The sequence below is a fragment of the Procambarus clarkii genome, chromosome 24, assembly GCF_040958095.1.
Source record: "Procambarus clarkii isolate CNS0578487 chromosome 24, FALCON_Pclarkii_2.0, whole genome shotgun sequence".
NCBI classification, from domain to species: domain Eukaryota; kingdom Metazoa; phylum Arthropoda; class Malacostraca; order Decapoda; family Cambaridae; genus Procambarus; species Procambarus clarkii.
The window spans coordinates 22,171,828-22,193,879 of NC_091173.1; the positions used below are offsets into that span (position 1 = coordinate 22,171,828).

At 45.4% G+C, this 22,052-nt stretch overlaps 1 protein-coding gene across 1 annotated transcript in view; it reads left to right on the forward strand.

The window, feature by feature from the left end:
* Positions 1–4,950, forward strand: part of LOC138367974 (uncharacterized) — a 110,970-nt gene extending 106,020 nt beyond the window's left edge. Inside the window, exons 11-12 of the mRNA XM_069330262.1 lie at positions 3,427–3,660; positions 4,696–4,950. Of these exons, the coding sequence (XP_069186363.1) occupies positions 3,427–3,660; positions 4,696–4,950 (489 nt within the window). The remainder of the gene's footprint in view (positions 1–3,426; positions 3,661–4,695) is intronic.
* Positions 4,951–22,052: the final 17,102 nt, after the last annotated feature.

Genomic DNA, 22,052 nt, shown 5'->3' on the forward strand with positions numbered 1-22,052 from the left:
CTCTCCCTTTAGTATCTGGGGAGGGTCGGGGAGCTGAGGGTACCCACTCCACTCTCCCTTTAGTATCTGGGGAGGGTCGGGGAGCTGAGGGTACCCACTCCACTCTCCCTTTAGTATCTGGGGAGGGTCGGGGAGCTGAGGGTACCCACTCCACTCTCCCTTTAGTATCTGGGGAGGGTCGGGGAGCTGAGGGTACCCACTCCACTCTCCCTTTAGTATCTGGGGAGGGTCGGGGAGCTGAGGGTACCCACTCCACTCTCCCTTTAGTATCTGGGGAGGGTCGGGGAGCTGAGGGTACCCACTCCACTCTCCCTTTAGTATCTGGGGAGGGTCGGGGAGCTGAGGGTACCCACTCCACTCTCCCTTTAGTATCTGGGGAGGGTCGGGGAGCTGAGGGTACCCACTCCACTCTCCCTTTAGTATCTGGGGAGGGTCGGGGAGCTGACGGTACCCACTCCACTCTCCCTTTAGTATCTGGGGAGGGTCGGGGAGCTGACGGTACCCACTCCACTCTCCCTTTAGTATCTGGGGAGGGTCGGGGAGCTGAGGGTACCCACTCCACTCTCCCTTTAGTATCTGGGGAGGGTCGGGGAGCTGAGGGTACCCACTCCACTCTCCCTTTAGTATCTGGGGAGGGTCGGGGAGCTGAGGGTACCCACTCCACTCTCCCTTTAGTATCTGGGGAGGGTCGGGGAGCTGAGGGTACCCACTCCACTCTCCCTTTAGTATCTGGGGAGGGTCGGGGAGCTGAGGGTACCCACTCCACTCTCCCTTTAGTATCTGGGGAGGGTCGGGGAGCTGAGGGTACCCACTCCACTCTCCCTTTAGTATCTGGGGAGGGTCGGGGAGCTGAGGGTACCCACTCCACTCTCCCTTTAGTATCTGGGGAGGGTCGGGGAGCTGAGGGTACCCACTCCACTCTCCCTTTAGTATCTGGGGAGGGTCGGGGAGCTGAGGGTACCCACTCCACTCTCCCTTTAGTATCTGGGGAGGGTCGGGGAGCTGAGGGTACCCACTCCACTCTCCCTTTAGTATCTGGGGAGGGTCGGGGAGCTGAGGGTACCCACTTCACTCTCCCTTTAGTATCTGGGGAGGGTCGGGGAGCTGAGGGTACCCACTCCACTCTCCCTTTAGTATCTGGGGAGGGTCGGGGAGCTGAGGGTACCCACTCCACTCTCCCTTTAGTATCTGGGGAGGGTCGGGGAGCTGAGGGTACCCACTCCACTCTCCCATTAGTATCTGGGGAGGGTCGGGGAGCTGAGGGTACCCACTCCACTCTCCCTTTAGTATCTGGGGAGGGTCGGGGAGCTGAGGGTACCCACTCCACTCTCCCTTTAGTATCTGGGGAGGGTCGGGGAGCTGAGGGTACCCCTTCCACTCTCCCTTTAGTATCTGGGGAGGGTCGGGGAGCTGAGGGTACCCACTCCACTCTCCCTTTAGTATCTGGGGAGGGTCGGGGAGCTGAGGGTACCCACTCCACTCTCCCTTTAGTATCTGGGGAGGGTCGGGGAGCTGAGGGTACCCACTCCACTCTCCCTTTAGTATCTGGGGAGGGTCGGGGAGCTGAGGGTACCCACTCCACTCTCCCTTTAGTATCTGGGGAGGGTCGGGGAGCTGAGGGTACCCACTCCACTCTCCCTTTAGTATCTGGGGAGGGTCGGGGAGCTGAGGGTACCCACTCCACTCTCCCTTTAGTATCTGGGGAGGGTCGGGGAGCTGAGGGTACCCACTCCACTCTCCCTTTAGTATCTGGGGAGGGTCGGGGAGCTGAGGGTACCCACTCCACTCTCCCTTTAGTATCTGGGGAGGGTCGGGGAGCTGAGGGTACCCACTCCACTCTCCCTTTAGTATCTGGGGAGGGTCGGGGAGCTGAGGGTACCCACTCCACTCTCCCTTTAGTATCTGGGGAGGGTCGGGGAGCTGAGGGTACCCACTCCACTCTCCCTTTAGTATCTGGGGAGGGTCGGGGAGCTGAGGGTACCCACTCCACTCTCCCTTTAGTATCTGGGGAGGGTCGGGGAGCTGAGGGTACCCACTCCACTCTCCCTTTAGTATCTGGGGAGGGTCGGGGAGCTGAGGGTACCCACTCCACTCTCCCTTTAGTATCTGGGGAGGGTCGGGGAGCTGAGGGTACCCACTCCACTCTCCCTTTAGTATCTGGGGAGGGTCGGGGAGCTGAGGGTACCCACTCCACTCTCCCTTTAGTATCTGGGGAGGGTCGGGGAGCTGAGGGTACCCACTCCACTCTCCTTTAGTATCTGGGGAGGGTCGGGGAGCTGAGGGTACCCACTCCACTCTCCCTTTAGTATCTGGGGAGGGTCGGGGAGCTGAGGGTACCCACTCCACTCTCCCTTTAGTATCTGGGGAGGGTCGGGGAGCTGAGGGTACCCACTCCACTCTCCCTTTAGTATCTGGGGAGGGTCGGGGAGCTGAGGGTACCCACTCCACTCTCCCTTTAGTATCTGGGGAGGGTCGGGGAGCTGAGGGTACCCACTCCACTCTCCCTTTAGTATCTGGGGAGGGTCGGGGAGCTGAGGGTACCCACTCCACTCTCCCTTTAGTATCTGGGGAGGGTCGGGGAGCTGAGGGTACCCACTCCACTCTCCCTTTAGTATCTGGGGAGGGTCGGGGAGCTGAGGGTACCCACTCCACTCTCCCTTTAGTATCTGGGGGAGGGTCGCGGGAGCTGAGGGTACCCACTCCACTCTCCCTTTAGTATCCTGGGGAGGGTCGGGGAGCTGAGGTACCCACTCCACTCTCCCTTTAGTATCTGGGGAGGGTCGGGGAGCTGAGGGTACCCACTCCACTCTCCCTTTTAGTATCTGGGGAGGGTCGGGGAGCTGAGGGTACCCACTCCACTCTCCCTTTAGTATCTGGGGAGGGTCGGGGAGCTGAGGGTACCCACTCCACTCTCCCTTTAGTATCTGGGGAGGGTCGGGGAGCTGAGGGTACCCACTCCACTCTCCCTTTAGTATCTGGGGAGGGTCGGGGAGCTGAGGGGTACCCCACATCCACTCTCCCTTTAGTATACCTGGGGAGGGCGGGGAGTCTGAGGGTACCCACTCCACTCTCCCTTTAGTATCTGGGGAGGGTCGGGGAGCTGAGGGTACCCACTCCACTCTCCCCTTTAGTATCTGGGGAGGGTCGGGGAGCTGAGGGTACCCACTCCACTCTCCCTTTAGTATCTGGGGAGGGCCGGGGAGCTGAGGGTACCCACTCCACTCTCCCTTTAGTATCTGGGGAGGGTCGGGGAGCTGAGGGTACCCACTCCACTCTCCCTTTAGTATCTGGGGAGGGTCGGGGAGCTGAGGGTACCCACTCCACTCTCCCTTTAGTATCTGGGGAGGGCCGGGGAGCTGAGGGTACCCACTCCACTCTCTTTTTACGTATATCATCCGCACACCTTTATTACTGTCATATACGTAGAAACAGTTCACGGTAGTAGCCCTGGAACTGTTCCACACTCCACAGTCGTCTGGAAAGTTCACGGTAGTAGCCCTGGAACTGTTCCACACTCCACAGTCGACTGGAAAGTTCACGGTAGTAGCCCTGGAACTGTTCCACACTCCACAGTCGTCTGGAAAGTTCACGGTAGTAGCCCTGGAACTGTTCCACACTCCACAGTCGTCTGGAAAGTTCGACCGTGTTTTGTCGCCCACAGTAAGATAAAGTGAATTACAACTCTCCATCTGTGTGCATGGGACAGGTGCTTGCATCTCTTTATCACTGCACTATCCCTCACTTCCAGTGTTAATATCGCCTGTTCTTCTTATCATCAGAATTTTTTTTTTTTTAATATTCGTATAAAATCCATTTCTTAACATATTGGGATGAAACTTTCACGACACTGATGACAAATAATTGTAGATTTGTTTAACATTTTCAACCATATTTCATATTTTGTTAGTATTTTTTATCGTTTCCCAAACCCTTTAGTAGCCAGTTTCTGGACCATTCCTTAAGTTTATCCAGGTGGTCTTGTAGTATCTTTTTATATTACTCTGTCTTTATCCCTGTCACACGGAGTAGTCTCCATGGGGTAGTGGTTAACACTCTCGCCTGGCGTCCCGTGAGCGCTTTGTCCAGGGTTCGTATCCTGGCAGGGGAGGATTTACTGGGCGCAAATCCTTAACTGTAGCCTCTGTTTAATTCAACAGTAAAATGGGTACCTGGGTGTTAAACAATATTTCACGGGGTCGTATTCCAGGGAACATAGGATTAAGGACCTGCCTGAAACGCTACGCTTACTAGTGGCTGTTCAAGAATGCAATAACTATTGCAAAAATAGAAAAATAAATAAAAAAAGGTAAATCATTCAGAGGTCAACGAAGATGTAATTCACATGAAATGGATTCTGCTACTATCACTAATATTGTATGTCTAGCTTCAGACACAGTCGTGTTACAATCATGTCTTAATGAGTTAAACGCAATTAAGGATGATAGAGAACCACTTACGATTAATGCAACAGGTTTGTAGACGTACACATTTAGGTGCAAGAAACAAGGCAAATGGTTTTGTTTGATGGGTATAAAGACCTAATAGTTTGTACGGATTCCCCACCCAAATATAACCCATCACCCATTGTCAGGACAACTGCACTTGCAGCTGTGGTACTTATATAATCCCGATTTAAACATTTCAGTTGTAGTAATTACATATAAAACATTGAGAAGTTGTGTTTATCTCTGTAAGTTGTCAACTTATATTGGGATATTATATGAACTAATAGCTAGTGTGGCTGCAGGTAATGAATCCCCAAATGGTGAACATTCTAATTGTAAATTATGTGAACAATGTAATGAATGTAATTATCAAAAGAAGGCACCAAGCCGGGAAGGCTATGTAGCACCATTAAATGTGTGGGACAATCATAGGGCACTAAATATCACTAAGGATGCTAATACGAGAACAAAAACGCATAAGGCGAACGACATCAAAAGTATCTAATTCATCAAGAATTCTATCAAGGGACAAGTGACCGTGAGGGACGGTCGGGAAGCAAGACACACGTTCGTCCTGGAAGTCAGGATAATCAACAAGGCTATGCACGACCGTAAGAAGAACAATGCAGTTCGGACAATAAGGAGCAGGGCGGCGCTCCATTAAGTACCCATGAGTTAAGCGTGTATGGGCAATACGTAACCTAGCCAGAGCCGATTCCTACCGCCGGTTACGGTGGTAGGAGGTAGGAGGAAGGCCATGAGGACACACTATTCTTAAGAGCACGCAGTTTGTTACCAATAACAGAAGACCAACATACCTGCCAACGGGCAAGGATGGAGGAATAGATAACTGGGTAAAAGTCGGAATAAGGAATAACTTTACAAGAGATGGGACAAGTGCGGATAGCTTCCTTAGCGGCAGCATCCGCACGCTCATTTAAAGAGACACTACCATGGCTGAGAACCCAACAAAATTTTACCAACTTAAATTTACTGGAGATAAGAAACAGTCGATGTTGAATCTCGATGACCACCGGGTGGACCAGATTAAAGGACCCCAAAGCCATGAGGGCACTATGAGAGTCAACTACAACTACAAAGGATGTTTGACAACGAGAAAGCAGGAGACGAAGAGCATAGAGAATAGCATAAAGTTCTGCTATGAAGATGCTACTCTCCGGAGGAAGGCGACACATATAAGTGTGGTTAGGAAAAACAACAGAGTAGCCCACACCGTCAGCAGACTTAGACCCATCGGTGAAGATGGAAATGAAGTGGATGTGTGAAGAAAAGTGTTCAAGGAAAAGACGTTTCAGAACCGTAGGAGGGGTAAAAGCTTTAGTGATGCGAGTCAGGGAAGTACAAAATTAGGGAAGGGGGACCCTCCGCGGGGGGCAAGGACAGAACAATACGAGGAGAAACATTGGTAATACGAACCGAAAGAGAATCTTGTAAGTGAGACAAACGGACAGCAAGAGGAAAGTGATGAAGAGGAACAGTAACTACAGGAGGAGTAAAAGTCAAAGCACGACAAAGGCAAGAGTGTGAGGATGCTGTAAGGACCGCACAAGATAGCGAAGACAGTAGCGATCCTGGCGGTCCTGGAGAGACAGGAAGCCAACGTACAAGCTGAGGGCGGGAGTTGAACAAAAGGCACCAGAACTGAGGCGCAACCCAGTATGGTGCAAAGGATCAAGACGGCGAAGAGTAGGAGAAGCAGAAGAGTATGCACTGCAACCATAATCGAGTTTAGACAGGACGAGAAAAGAGTGCAAAGAGAGGAGCGTGCGCCTATCCGCTCCCCAAGAAGTATGGGACAAAAGCTTAAGTAGGTTACGGACCTTAGAGCATTCAATTCGGATTTAAGAGATATGGGGCGACCAACACAAACGAGTATCAAAGATTAACCCCAAAAGCTTCGCAGAATTTTTGTACACGGGGATGACCATAAAGCGACAAAGAGGGACGAAGAACGACACGCTTCCGAGTAAAAGTCATAGCACAAGTCTTAGTTACAGAGAACTTGAAGCCATGATCGGTGGCCCAAGACGACACGGCATCAATCGCAAGTTGAAGCCGCCGTTGAAGGAGAGGCGAATCACCACCTCGACAGCAAAGAATAAGATCGTCAACATAAAGAGCGGAGAAGATGCCAGAAGGAAGGGAGGAAAGAAGACCATTGAGGGCAACCAGAAAAAGAGTAGTGCTCAGAACACTACTACAAAAGCGACCAGGACGAGCACCAAGCATCGGCTCCTGGAGACAAACACAAAATGGTGAAAACTGTGTAATCAGAAGTTAGAGTTCATGGAAGTTGGCATAATATCCACGAATATTACACTGAAGAATAGACATTATCAAAAAGAGAAAGGACAGCAACAGAGAACAATGAAGAAACAAAGGTAAAGAAGAACACAGTGTATTAAATAATCTCAGGATCAGGGTCAGGATCAGGATCAGGGTCAGGATCAGGATCAGGGTCAGGATCAGGATCAGGGTCAGGATCAGGATCAGGGTCAGCAAAATTAGGGTTAGGGGGCATGAGTAAACTTAGTAAGGATGGAGGGAAGGGAGCGGGAGGACAGACCAGAGGCAGACGGGTAGGGTCAGGAGGAGGAGGAGACAACTGAGAGGGGGCGGTAAAAGAAAGCAGGAAGAGGGGGTAGATATCAGGGAGTGCACCTCAGCAAGGGCAGCAACCGAGAGGGAATCCGGGGATGAAAGAAACCCCCCATAGCTGGGACAGGGGACCAGAGCACCGAAATGGGAGGGGACGTGGTGATAGAGTCAGAGGGAGGGGGCGAGGAAGGAAGCGATGCCTTCCTACCCACTGAGGAGGAGGAAGGAAAGGAGCCAGGCTTACGTTTCTGACTCGAAGAGACAGGTGTTCCAGTAACAACATACTGGGCGACAGACTCAATGGTCTCAGCAGGAGAAGAAGAACGGGAGCGAACAACAAGAAGATTAAATGAACAAATCCACAAGGGCCGTGACGAGGATTCGAACCTGCGTCCGGGAGCATCCCAGACACTGCCTTAATCGACTGAGCTACGACAGGGTAAAAAGGGTTGAAACCGAAGTTCTACTGAACTTACTGGATCCCGTAGCCTCTCTGAGACACAAACCAGGCTTTTTACACAACCCCCCCCCTGCACCCGAGCTATGTCAATATGATAATTATACACACAATAATATGTGTGTGTGATGATGTAAGGGCGAAGAGGGAGATCGGCCTGTTGACATAGCTCGGGTGCAGGGGGGTGGTTGTGTAAAAAGCCTGGTTTGTGTCTCAGAGAGGCTACGGGATCCAGTAAGTTCAGTAGAACTTCGGTTTCAACCCTTTTACCCTGCCGTAGCTCAGTCGATTAAGGCAGTGTCTGGGATGCTCCCGGACGCAGGTTCGAATCCTCGTCACGGCCCTTGTGGATTTGTTCATTTGAAGCATCACGTTAGTGTAATCTCTGTGTGTAACAAGAAGATTGCTGGGAGGATGATGGACAACAGCCTGGACAGACATGCGGCGTGGAGGGCCAGAAGACTGGGGAGAGGGTTAGGAAGAAGGATCAGAGGTAGATGGGAAAGAAGACAGAGGAGACATGGTGGACTGGTTAGGAAGGAGAGAAACTCCAGATGGAGAACCATGATGGAGATCCCGGTGTCTTAAGCTGAGGACGGCTTCCTCAAGTTTGTAGTGTATACACGCGTGGGAGTAGGTAGGGTGGGCCTCACCGCAACTGAGGCAGTGAGCCCGGGAGAAGTGCCCTCGGACTTTGAGTGATCATCGGCCCCGCACGTAGGGCATAGATTCACAGTGCATTTGAGGACACCATGTCCGAACTTCCAGCACTTATTTCAAAGTTTAGGAGAGGGAATGTACTCCTGAACGGAGCATCTGGCTCCAGCAAGAATTATAGAGAGCGGAAGGGTCCTACCATCAAAGGTGATTTTCACAACTCGAAGGGGCTGACGGCGACGACCACGAGAGGGTCGAGTGAACGGGTCCACCTGCAGGACAGGATGGCCTTGGGCTTCGAGTATATGTTTAATATCCTCATGGCAGTCTTTCAGGTCTCTTACACCAGTTGCAACATGGTGTGGGAGGAGAACGGTGCCAACACTGGCATTTAACCGAGCGTTTTTGGAGACCCGAACAGAGGGTCTCGCCAATGCAGGACAATGGGGCTAAACGGGTAGCTGCATCCGGTGAAGGAGAAGCGACGACACGTGTACCTAAACGGGTGAGGATTAAAAGTAACAGAACATCCACCAAATCAACAAGGAGTTTATGGAGAGAGAAATCGTCAGGAGGTGTAGAATCCAGAGGGAGGAGATAAAAGTATTTAGCCCAAGAAGCAGGACCAAACAAGACTTGGTATGTATTAGTATGGGAAGGGATCGTGCGAGTGCAGCTGTGGCAGAAATGGCAATGAAAACCCCCCAAAGAGAGAGGGGTTAAAAGGTGCAGTAGTCACAATGAGAGACTGAGTCATTAGCCAGAGAATTAGGTGGTCACGACTGGGGGCGTATAGCTCGACCCAACCTCAGAGGAGGGAGGAGAGCCAGGGGGAGTAGTCAGGAGGGTCAAAGGAGGAGCTAGGTCTGGGCCCAATGTAGCGGGGCCTACAGAGCCCAGTCTACCAACACAGTCTAACTCGGGGGCTTGGTCGCCCACCCCACGAGCATGAGAAGTCATAAGAGGAACAGTATTCAGTGACATGGAAATGAGAGGTAATACTTTCATTCACGAATGTGCCCCCCCGCACCCACCGCGGAGCCACAATTTGAGGATAGGACACCCAACAAGAGACATGTTGCCGGTCTTGCCAGGGTCCCCTAGGGGTGCGTCGTGAGTATACGCCCCACAAACGCCACCTTAAGAACCGTCAGTCCGTCGAGATTGGGTTCAGGGACGAAAGAATGATTGACAATAAAAGGGTCCCCTCGCTCGAGACGTTAGGTACTACAGTTTTACGGGTGAGAGAGTATGCTTCCCCAAACACCTGGGCATCAAAACAGAAGAAATCCGAAAGAATAATGAAGACTGGCAAAAGGTCGGCAGGAAATGAGAATTAGAAAGGAGAAAAGGAGGAGAAAAATGAAACACAAGGAAAAGGAAAAGAGTTTTGGAAAAATTGGTAAAAACAGCAGCAGGAGCATATGGCCTGAAAAAGACAAAGGACTGACCCATGGAGCATCACACTCTGGCAGCCGCCCACCAAGCCCCCTCACGACGACAATGAGCCAGAAAGGGAGGGGGGAGTGGAAAGAAAAGTGTTCAAGGGAAAGGCGTTTCAGAACAGAAGCAGGGGTAAAAGCTTTAGTGATGTGAGTCAGGGATTTACAAAATTTAGAAAAGGGGGGACCCTCCACGGGGGCCAAGACAGAACGACACAAGGAGTAATATTAATAACACGAACCGAAAGAGCATCTTGTAAGTGAGACAGCCATACAGAAAGAGGTAGGTGTTGAAGGGAAACAGGAACCACAGGAGGGGTAAAGGTGCACTCTCCTCACTTCCTCTCACTCTCACTTATGTACAACATAAGCGAGAGTGAGGGTGAGGGTGAAACCCAATTGAGAAGGGGAGAGGTGGATATACTGATCCACGAACCACATCAGACGGACATTGACCATGAATTCAAAAGAATCTGCAGACGCAACTCGTGAGGGCAATTGAACATCCTTAGGGGATGTCCCCAGAGACCCCGGTTTCCGAAAAGGGAGAACAACCGCATCGGGCCAGTCCGTAGGGGAATGACGACGACTTTCAGATACGATTATACAGATTCAGTAAGTACTAGGACACCCATAGAGGGAGATGACGAAGCATCTCATAATGAATGTCATCTGGGCCCACTGCCGTAGAGCCGCACAGGGCCAGGGCAGACTGAAGTTCGGAAGGAGAGAAGGGATCGTTAAAGGAAAGTCGGAGATGAGAGTGAAAATCTAAGGGAAGAGATTCAATCACGGCCTTACGAAGAAGGAAGGATTGAGGTAGATGAGAACCAGAGCTAACAGTAGAAAGTGGAAACCTAGTTCGGTCGCGACCGTTATTGGATCCGAAACAAGAGTACCATTGATGTGAAGAACAGGTGAGACATCTGGAACAAACCTACCCGCTATCTTGCGAATTTTCTTCTAGTATCGGATGTAATGGTGGAAACATAAGATTTTCAACTCTCACGTTTAGCTGTACAGATGGTCCTACGGGTCACCGCACTCGCTTTCCGGAAGAAAATAAAAGAATCAGCCATCTGCCGGCGTCGGTGTTTCTTCCAGGCTGCACGCTTACAGCGGACAGCCCGAGCACAGTCCGCATTCCACCAGGGAACGCACTTCCGCGTGCCTTTATTCCTCACTTTGTCTGAGGTAGAGCGAGGAATAAAGCAGAGGGCAGCGTCGAAAATGGTGTCATGAAAAAGGAGGAGGGCTCGAGGGAGAGGCAAGGCGGAGAGGTCAGAAAGAGTAGCATGGAGGGTGAATAGATGCCAGTCAGCTTGGCACACTGCCATCTAGGAAAAGAGAGAGGGGGGGGGGGTAAAAAGAGAAAAAGGAGACAAGGATGGGAAAATGGTCACTGTTATGGAGGTCATCAAGAATCCGCCACGTGAAATCTAAGTAAAGAGAAGACGAGCAGAGAGAAAGATCAAGACAGGAAAGGGTGCGAGTGCGGGAGTCCACATGAGTGGGTTCACCAGAATTAAGAAGAGAATAAGAGAGGAAAAATGGCTCAAGAAGGCGGCCCTGGGTGTTCGTCAGAGCATCACCCCAGAGGATATGCCAACAGTTGAAATCACCCAACAGGAGCACAGGTTCTGGTAATGAGTCCAACAGGTGCTAAAGATCAGGATGAGAAAGCGGGACATTTGGGGGGAGATAAGTGGAACAGACCATATGCCATTTACTCACAAAGATACGGGCCGCAGAACATTTGAAAGGCGACGGAAAAAGTAGGGGGACGAAGGGAATATTAGTATGAATCAAGAAAGCAGTAAGGGAGGGGCTTATGAAAACATGAGCTTGGACATACTCTCCATCACTGATTGCCCTGTTATCAGTGATTTCAGACCAGTAGAATTATGGGCCACCAGCAGAAGCTGGAGGGAAGGTGGGGGGAAGAGAAAGAAATAGCCACGAAAGTGACCAGGACGAGCGCCAAGCATCGGCTCCTGAAGACAGGCACAAAGTGGTGAAAACTGTGTTATCAAAAGTTGGAATTAATAAAAGTTGGCTTAAAATCCACAAATATTCCATGAAGAATAGACATTATCCAAAGGGGAAGACCATCAACAGAGAACAATGAAGAGACAAAGGTAAAGAAGAACGCAGTATACTAAAAATGATCAGGACCAGGATCAGTGAAATCAGGGTTAGGAGACAAAGGTAAAGTGAGCAAAAATGATGAAGGCGAGGGAGTGGGAGGACGGACAGGGTCCGGAGCTGAAGGAGGAAACGGAGAAGAGTGGTCAAGAAAATCAAGGGCAGAAACATGGAAGCGCACTGCAGCAAGGGCAGCAAATGAGAGAGCATCGGGGGCAAAAGGAAACACCGTAGTCAGGACAGAGGGTTCGACCACCGAAATGGGAGGGGGATGTAGTGTTAAAGTCGGAATCAGAGGGTGGGGGAGTATTTTTACTTGCCTTTTTACCTGCCAGGGAAAAGGAAAGAGTGGAGCCAGGCTTACGTTTCTGACTTAATGAGACAGGTGTGCCAGCAACAACATACTGGGCAACAGCCTTCATAGTCCCAACAGGAGAAGGTGAACAGGAGCAACTAACGGGAAGAGTGCTGAGAGGATGATGGACAACAGCCTGGACAGACAGGCGGCGTGGAAGTGGAGGATGTGTCCGGGTCTGGAAGAAGTCATGAGACTGAAAAAGGAGGGAAGGGTGAGGAGAGGTGGAACATAGAACACGAGCATAAGATATGTTAGCGAAAGAGGAGTTACGGCGCACTTGGCACCTCGCCTCAGGAAAAGACAAACGATCGTGATGCTTCAAATTGAAGACGGCTTCCTCAAATTTGTAGTGTATATACTTGCGTGAGAAGGTAGGGTAGGCATCACTGCAATTGAGGCAGCGAGCCTAGGGAGAAGAGCACTCAGCTTTAGAGTGATCCGAGTCTCCACACATGAGCATACACACACTACATTCGTGCATTTAAGAGCACCATGCCCAAATTTCCAGCACTTATTGCAAAACCTAGGAAAGGAAATGTACTCCTGAACGGAGCACCTGGCACCAGTAAGAATTACAGAAGGTAGAAGGGTCCTGCCATCAAGTGATTTTTACAACTCGAAGCGGGTGACGACGACGACCATGAGGAGGTCGAGTGAACATATCAACCTGGAGGGCAGAATGGCCTTGAGCTTCCAGGATATGATTAATATCCTCGTGGCAGTCTTTCAGGTCCTGAACACCAGTCGCAACATGGTGCGGGAGGATAACAGTGCTAATACTGGCATTTAACTGGGCATTTTTGGAGACCGAAATAGGGGGTCTCTCCAATGCTAGACAATGCGACTAAGCGGGTAGCTGCATCCTGAGAAGGAGCAGCAACGACACAGGTACCAAAATGGATGGGGTTAAAAGTAACAGAGGCATCCACCGAATCAACAAGGTGTTTATGGAGGAAGAAATCGTCAGGGAGAGTAGAATCCATATGAGTGAGATCAAAGTATTTAATCCATTTGGCAGGACCAAACAAGGTATTGAACGTATTAGCACTGGAAGGAATTGTGCGAGGGCGTCTGTGGGGGAGTCGGCGCCGAGCACCCCCCCCCCCCCTGTGAGAAGGAGGATAAATAGTGCAGTTGTCATAATGAGAGAAGTAGCCGCTTGAGGTGATGAGGTGGTCACCACGGGGGGCTTGGGGCTCAACCCTACCACAGAGGAGGGAGGGGAGCGGAGGAGGGGGGGGGGGGGGTAATCAGGAGGGTCAGAGGAGTAGCTTGGTCTGGGCTCAATGTAGCGGGGTTTACAGAGCCCAGTCTTCCAACACAGCCTGACTTGGGGGCTTGGTCGCCTGCTCCCACGAGCCCGAGACGTTATTAAAGGATATTCAGCAGCATAGAAATTAGAAGGTAAGAATTTAATTCACGACTGAGCCCCCACGTCCACTATGGAACCACAATTAGAGGATAGGACACCCAACAAGAGACAGGCTGGGGCCCCCCCCTAGTGGGGTACATCATGAGTATACGCCCCACAATCGCCACCTTAAGAACCATCAGTCTGTCGAGATCGGGATCAGCAACAACTGGAGGATTGACATTAAAAGTGCCCCCTCGCTCGCGACGTTGGGTACCACAGTTCTATGAATGAGAGAGTATGCCTCCCTGTTACGACCCTGGGTTCCTCAGTGGAAACCAGAGGTCAAATTGAGCTCTTAAATAATTTACCTTACATTATTTGGTGCGCTTGTCGATGCGCATTCCTATCTTCCTTGCCAGACGTAAGATGAATCTTGTTTCTCACAGAGCATTCAGACTCTTGAGCTTGTTTTTGTTTATTAACGAGTGAACTAATTACTAACTATTCTTAGAACTAGTAAAGTAACGAAGGCCGGTGAAGACTTGTATTGTTTGTAACTGCACGATCAATTAGGCTCTTCCCGGCAACCACAACAACAACTCGGGAGCTCTGGGACTGGACGCTGAAGTGTTCTTCTCTGAACTGCTGTGGTTGAGTCAACAACTCTCCTGTGTTGCTCTGTATCCCTCTCCTCTTCCTCCTCCTCTTCCCTTACCTTATCCTGTGTCTAGTGTACCAAAGCTAAGTACCGTGCTGCATGTTCGTTTTCTGGCATAAGTGTGTAGTAATGTGTATAGGTTACGCTAGTGTTTATATTTCTAAGTTACTCTAAGGGGTCTCAGTGGAACCACATGTGCTCAAGTGGTACCATTAAGCAACCTAGAGTCCTTGCTAGTGTCCCTTGCCTAGTAGACTTTACCCTAGCTTGTCCTAATTGTAAAACCTTGTATCCTGTTTATGTGGGCCAAGGCTTTTAACGTAAGATAGTGTGGTAAAGTAATTATTGTTATTGTTATTTAATGTATATAGGGGGTTGTTAAGAGGGTTTAATAAATAAGTTAGTTTTGAGGTGTATCCATTACTCCTGTTGTAGTGGTGTAGTTGATTGTATCCTAAACGACAGATCTGTTCTAAAACCTTAAAGTATAAACAGGAACCTATGTTCCTTGGGGGCCAGGCCTAATTGTGTCACTACCCTGTTACATCTTGATTCTAACTGCTAACCCTTCTCCATAATACTCTAGATCCCCCATAACAGCCCATAAACTTATAACACTCCCCAAACACCCGGGCGTCAAAACAGACGATGTCCAAAACAATACTCAAAACTGGCAAAATGTCGGCAAGAAAGACAATGAAAAAGGAGAAGTGGAGAGGGGGGAAAATGAAACATACTGAAGAGGAAACAGTGACCAGCCCAACTAGTGAAGATGACAGCAGGAGCATAAGGCCACAAAAGGACAGAGAACCAACCCATGGAGCATCACACCCCAGCAGCCGCCTACTAAGCCCCATCATGATGACAACGGGCTGATAAGGGAGGGGTTTAAGTGAACATTAGCTTGGACATACTCTTCATCACTGATTGCCCTGTTATCAGTTATTTCAGACCAAATGGCATAAGATACTTTGAGCTCTATAATTACTTCAAACTCTCAGGAATAATGAAAGATATTCTAGACCTACTAGAATCACTGATAGTACTGCCACGACTCTAGATCACATCTGGACCAACATAACCTCTCCGCTTACTTCAGGTATAATCACCGATAGCACTACAGACCATTACCCCACATTTCTCTTAACTAATATTAACAAACCACCTCCAGAGACAAGGGAGTTAAGCTTTAGGCTGCACAATGAAACTGCTATAGACAATTTTATAACTGCTGCTGCTAATGTCAACTGGGAGTCCGAGTTAGGTAACATAGGGGACATCAACCTAGCATTGAAATCTTTTCTTCAAAAAACGCTCAGCCTTTATAACACCCACTGTCCTATGCTAACGAAACAAGTCAAAACCAAAAGGCTAGACAATCCTTGGCTTACAAAGGGAATACTTAAATCCTTTAAAAAAACATGACCTTGAGAAGAAGTATAGGTTTGGAACCGTCTCCAAAGAATTTTCAAAGAATTACTCGTTATTGCTATCTAAAATAATTAGAAGAGCCAAAACTAAATACTATGAAGATAAATTTACCCAAACAAAGGGCAACATTAAAAAAAAATGGAGCACAATTTCACAAACATTGGAATCAAAGAAGATTTTAAATAACAAATCAATACTCCTGTCCAATAACGATGGTCAGCTTTCAGCCTCTGATACTGTTATTGAGTTCAATAGGTTCTTCTCTTCCATTGGGTCATCCCTTGCAAATGATATTCCATCTTCCAGTACTGATGTTAAGGACTATCTTACAGGTAACTATCCACACTCTCTGTACCTAAAGTCTACAAATTCCACTGATGTTAATGAGATAATCCTTTCCCTTCAAACCAAGTCTAGTGCCCTTGAGGAGATACCAACTTTAATTTACAAAAAAGCCTCCAGATCTCTAGCCCCTGCTATTGCTTTGCTCTTCAACAAGTCACTTGAACTCCAAACTTATGCAGATATTCTAAAAAAAGCGAGAGTAACGCCTGTCCACAAATGTGGTGGTCTCACTGACGTTAACAACTACAGACCTATATCAATCCTGCCAAACTTGTCAAAAACTTGTCAAAAATATTTGAAAAAACTAATCTACAAGCAGCTTTACTCATATCTAGCCAAACACAATATACTTAGCTCTTGTCAATATGACTTCAGACCCCAAAAAAGCATTAACGATGCACTTATTAGTATGATTAACTTGATTCATGCAGCTCTTGATAAAAATGAGTTCCCTGTTGGGTTATTTGTAGAACTGTGTAAAGCTTTTGACACTGTCAGCCACCAAAACCTTCTTCTTAAATTACATCATTATGGAGTCAGAAGACACTCCCTGCAATACCTCAAATCTTACCTTACTGACAGGCTCCAGTATGTTTCTGTGAATAATTCAATTTCTCCCATCCTACCCATCAACACTGGTGTTCCTCAGGGCAGCATACTTGGCCCTCTCCTCTTTCTCTTCTACATTAATGACCTTCCAAATGCCTCCCAACACCTCAAACCAGTTCTATTTGCTGACGACACAACCTTCATTTACTCCGGTCCTGACCCCCATCCTCTAAATGTCACAGTGAATACTGAGCTAAATAAAGTCCATCTTTGGCTAACTGCCAACAAACTCACCCTTAACATTGACAAAACTTTCTACATTCTGTTCGGCAATAAATCCTCTAATCAAATAAATCTCAGGATAAACAATACCCAAATTTGTAACAGAATAGATGACAAATTCCTTGGCGTTGTCATTGACCACAAGCTGAATTTCCAGGGACACATTCTAAACATATCAAAAAAGTTTCAAAAGCTGTTGGCATTCTTTCTAAGATCAGATATTATGTACCTCGCCCTGCCCTGGTGACGCTCTATTATTCCCTCATCTATCCATATCTCAACTATGGTATTACTACCCAAAATCATTTACGTCCTCTAATTACTCAACACAAAGCTGCTATTAGGACAATATCCAACTCTGACCCCAGACATCACTCGGTACCCCTACTCAAATCTCTGAATATGTTAGATATTAAGTCACTGCACATCCTCTCATGAGTATTATATATATATATATATATATATATATATATATATATATATATATATATATATATATATATATATATATATATATGTATATATATATATATATATATATATATATATATATATATATATATATATATATATATATATATATATATATATATATATACATATATATATATATATATATATATATATATATATATATATATATATATATATATATATATATACATATATACATATACACATACACACACACATACATATATATATATATATATATATATATATATATATATATATATATATATATATATATATATATATATATATATATATATGTCGTACCTAGTAGCCAGAACTCACTTCTCAGCCTACTATTCAAGGCCCGATTTGCCTAATAAGCCAAGTTTTCCTGAATTAATATATTTACTATAATTTTTTTCTTATGAAATGATAAAGCAACCCTTTTCTCTATGTATGAGGTCAATTTTTTTTTATTGGAGTTAAAATTAACGTAGATATATGACCGAACCTAACCAACCCTACCTAACCTAACCTAACCTATATTTATAGGTAAGGTTAGGTTAGGTAGCCAAAAAAAGCTAGGTTAGGTTAGGTTAGGTAGGTTAGGTAGACGAAAAAACATTAATTCATGGAAACTTGGCTTATTAGGCAAATCGGGCCTTGAATAGTAGGCTGAGAAGTGCGTTCTGGCTATTAGGTACGACATATATATATATATGTCGTACCTAGTAGCCAGAACTCACTTCTCAGCCTACTATACGAGGCCCGATTTGCCTAATAAGCCAAGTTTTCATGAATTAATGTTTTTTCGTCTACCTAACCTACCTAACCTAACCTAACCTAGCTTTTTTTGGCTACCTAACCTAACCTTACCTATAAATATAGGTTAGGTTAGGTTAGGTAGGGTTGGTTAGGTTCGGTCATATATCTACGTTAATTTTAACTCCAATAAAAATAATTTGACCTCATACATAGTGAAAAGGGAAGCTTTATCATTTCATAAGAAACAAATTATAGTAAAAATATTAATTCAGGAAAACTTGGCTTATTAGGCAAATCGGGCCTTGAATAGTAGGCTGAGAAGTGAGTTCTGGCTACTAGGTACGACATATATATATATATATATATATATATATATATATATATATATATATATATATATATATATATATATATATATATATATATATATATATATATATATATATATAGTGCTGAACTGTAATGCCAATCCTGACCTCAAAAGCTTCATTAAAGGTTAAAACAGAACCCATGAGCACCACACCAGAAACAAATACCTATTTGATATTCGAAGAGTACGACTTAATCAAACTAGATATGCTCTACAAATCAAGGGACCCAGAATGTGGAATGACCTTCCCAATCATGTTAAATACTGTACCTCTCTCAACCAGTTTAAGATAAAAACTAAGCCCTAGCCTAAGCCCTACCCTAATTTTTTAAAACAACGCTGTTTTCTCGACCTAATTGTATTTGTGCTGTTTTTTCTGCAATGTTCCCCCCTTTTTTATTTTTATTTGTTCTCAACACATTTTATACTTTAATCTCAATTAGTATTAAGTTTTAGTCTTTAATGTTTTTCCTACCCGAAACGCTTTGCGTAATAGTGGCTTTAGGCATTTTATGTACTAGCTCTATCTATAAATCTATAATTTTTTTATAATCTCTTGTATGTATGTAGTTTACCTGAATAAACATTTGAGTTTGAATTTGAATTTTTGAATTGAATTTTTGAATTTTGAATTTGAATTTTTTTTTGTGATGTACCCAGATTTTGCTAGTGGAGGCTAATAAATCAGTCTTACAGTTCTTGGTCTCTCCTGATTCCATGTATGACTGGCCGTCCTGTGAGGTGTGGATGTTGGATGAGCTTGTAGCTGTTTTTTTTCTTATCTACACTGTGTGGTCCTTCATACAGAATAGGGTAACAGCACATTGATGTGTATACCTAAGCTTGTTAGTAAAAAAAAAAGTAATACTAGGTACATCCAATGTTCTTACCCCTCGACTACAGCAGTAACTTTATGGTCAGGAAGCCTCAGATATTTACAATGGGGCTCGGTCGGTCAATATGATTGTACTGACATTACGCAACTTATGTCTCTCTCCTCTTGTTGAATTACTTGTGATATAAAACGATTATTGATATGTACATGTATTTGTGTAAATGATTGTATATATGTAAATATATATACAACATTAACATTATGTTTCTGTGAATAATTCCATTTCTCCTACCTTACCCATAAACATTGGTGCAGCATACTTGGCCCTATCCTCTTTCTCATCTACTTTAATGACCTTCCAAATGCCTCTCAGCACCTCAAATCAATTTTATTTGCTGATGACACAACTTTCATTTTCTCCAGTCCTGACCCCCTTGATCTAAATGTCACTGTGAATACTAAACTAAATTAAGTCCATCTTTGGCTAACTGCCAACAAACTCACCCTTAACATTGACAAAACTTTCTATATTTTGTTTGGTAATAAATCCTCAAATGAAATTAATTTAAGAATAAACAATATACAAATTAATAACGAAGTTGATGGTAAATTCCTTGGTGTCCTCATCGATAACAAGTTGAATTTCCAGGGACACATTCTAAATATAGCAAAAAAAAGTTTATAAAACTGTTGGCATTCTTTCTAAGATCAGATTTTTTGTACCTCGCCCTGCCCTGGTGACACTCTATTACTCCCTCATCTATCGTTATCTCAACTATGGTATTTGTGCTTGGGGTTCTACTACCCAAACTCATTTGCGTTCTTTAATTACTCAACACAAAGCTGCTATTAGAACAATATCTAACTCTGGCCACAGACATCACTTGGTTCCCTTACTCAAATCTCTAAATATGTTAGTTATTAAGTCACTGCACATCCTCTCATGTGTATTTTATATATTTAAAACAGTGTACTGTAATGTCAATCCTGACCTTCTTAGAAGCTTCTTAGAAGGTTGTAACAGAACCCATGGGCACAACACCAGAAACAAATACCAATTTGATATTCTAAGAGTACGACTTAATCAAACTAAAAATGCTCTACAAATCAAGGGACCCAGAATGTGGAATGGCCTTCTCAATCATGTCAAAGACTGTACCTCTCCCAACCAGTTTAAGATAAAAACTAAGTTCTACCTAATTAACTCCATGTAACCTACCTTACCCCTATATGGCAACCCATGTCTTACTATTTTAAACAATGTCTTACTATTTTTAAACAGTGCTGTTTGTTGACCAAATTGTATATTTGCTATTTTCTGTCATGTTCCCTGTTACGAATCTAAATATTTGATTGTACTTAATTTCTTAATTACACCTTAGCAGTGTTATATGCATATTAGTTTAGTTATAATTATGTTCTTAAGTATTAATCTCTGACAGCAGAGTATCTAGAGATTTCATGTGTTTTTTAGTTGGTAACTTGTAGACGCCATGCCGTGCATGCTCCAGCAACGCCAGTCACGTGGGTGGAGCTGGCTGGCGTGGACATGTTGTGAGATAAGTCTGTGGTACCTTTATTATTTAGTAACATAGCTAATTGCCTGGTTAAACCATTATTTGCATACCCATCTATTCATTTAAGTTTTAAAATAGTGATCAGTGCTTATATAGTGATATTATTGTGTTATTGTATTCTGGTGCATTAATATCTCTGGCTGCCTGTATTTCCATTTATATGTTCTTTGTTACCCTTACTTTAAGTATATTGCTTTGTTGAGTAAGCAGTTGAATTATTTACCTTAGACACTTGTAGTAGGCTAGGCCGTATTATTATTATTATATATTTGTTTACAACTGCAAAAACAGAGGAACCATACCCATAGGTCAAGGGTCATAACATTCCCCGCCTCCTTTTTTTATTTTTTATTTTTCAACACAATGTATACTTTAATCTCAATTAGTATTAAGTTTTAGTCTGAGTGTTTTCCCCCCTTACCTTGCCCGAAACGCTATGCGTACTAGTGTCTTTAGGTATTGTATGTACTAGCTCTTTCTTTAAATCAAACATTATACTTGTAATTCATCTGCAATGTATGTACCTTTACCTAAAAAAGAATCTGAATCTGAACCTGAATTTGGAGGGATACTGACCTTCAAGGAAGAAGGCTTGGAGGGCTCCAGTGCAGGGGTTAGGGTGGGTTAGCCTAAGCATCTTGATACCAATTAAAGTCTTAATTTCGGTGATACGATCACTTACATGAAATATTCAGTTCCTTCTTCATGTTTAGTAATTTAGTTGTACGGGGGCATCCGAGGATAATCCTCATGGCTTCGTTTTGCATCTTTTCCAGCAATCCAATCATTCTCTCAGGCACAAGAGCAAGCATGGGTGCAGCATAATCAATCAGAGACCTAATATATGAAAGAGACATCATTTTGCCACTTCTCACATTTGCACCATAGCTTGGATGGTAGCCTGCCACAGCCTTGAGAGCACGGAGCCTCTCTCTACATTGGCGACCCAGTCTGGCTACAACATTGCGGTACAGTGGAACCTCAAGACCAATTAAGGTATTTGTATCTGGTTACATAGTCGAACAGAGAGTAGAAATAGTCTTAGCTACTCTATCCCTATGAGATGTATTTCTTTCTTGTCTCAATAAACATACTTGAACTTGAGAGCCATCATGCAACTGCATTTTGCGAACGGCCCCACCCCGTCTGAGTGGGCGTTGGTTCAGGATTTTTTTTTATCAGGTTTTTCTGATCAGGGGAAGGAAGACACCAACAGTATGGGGGTGTAATTTATTACGTAGAAGTACAGGATAAATAATTCTGCAGAAGTAAAACAGGCTTCTAAGTAAGTCTTAACAAATGTATAA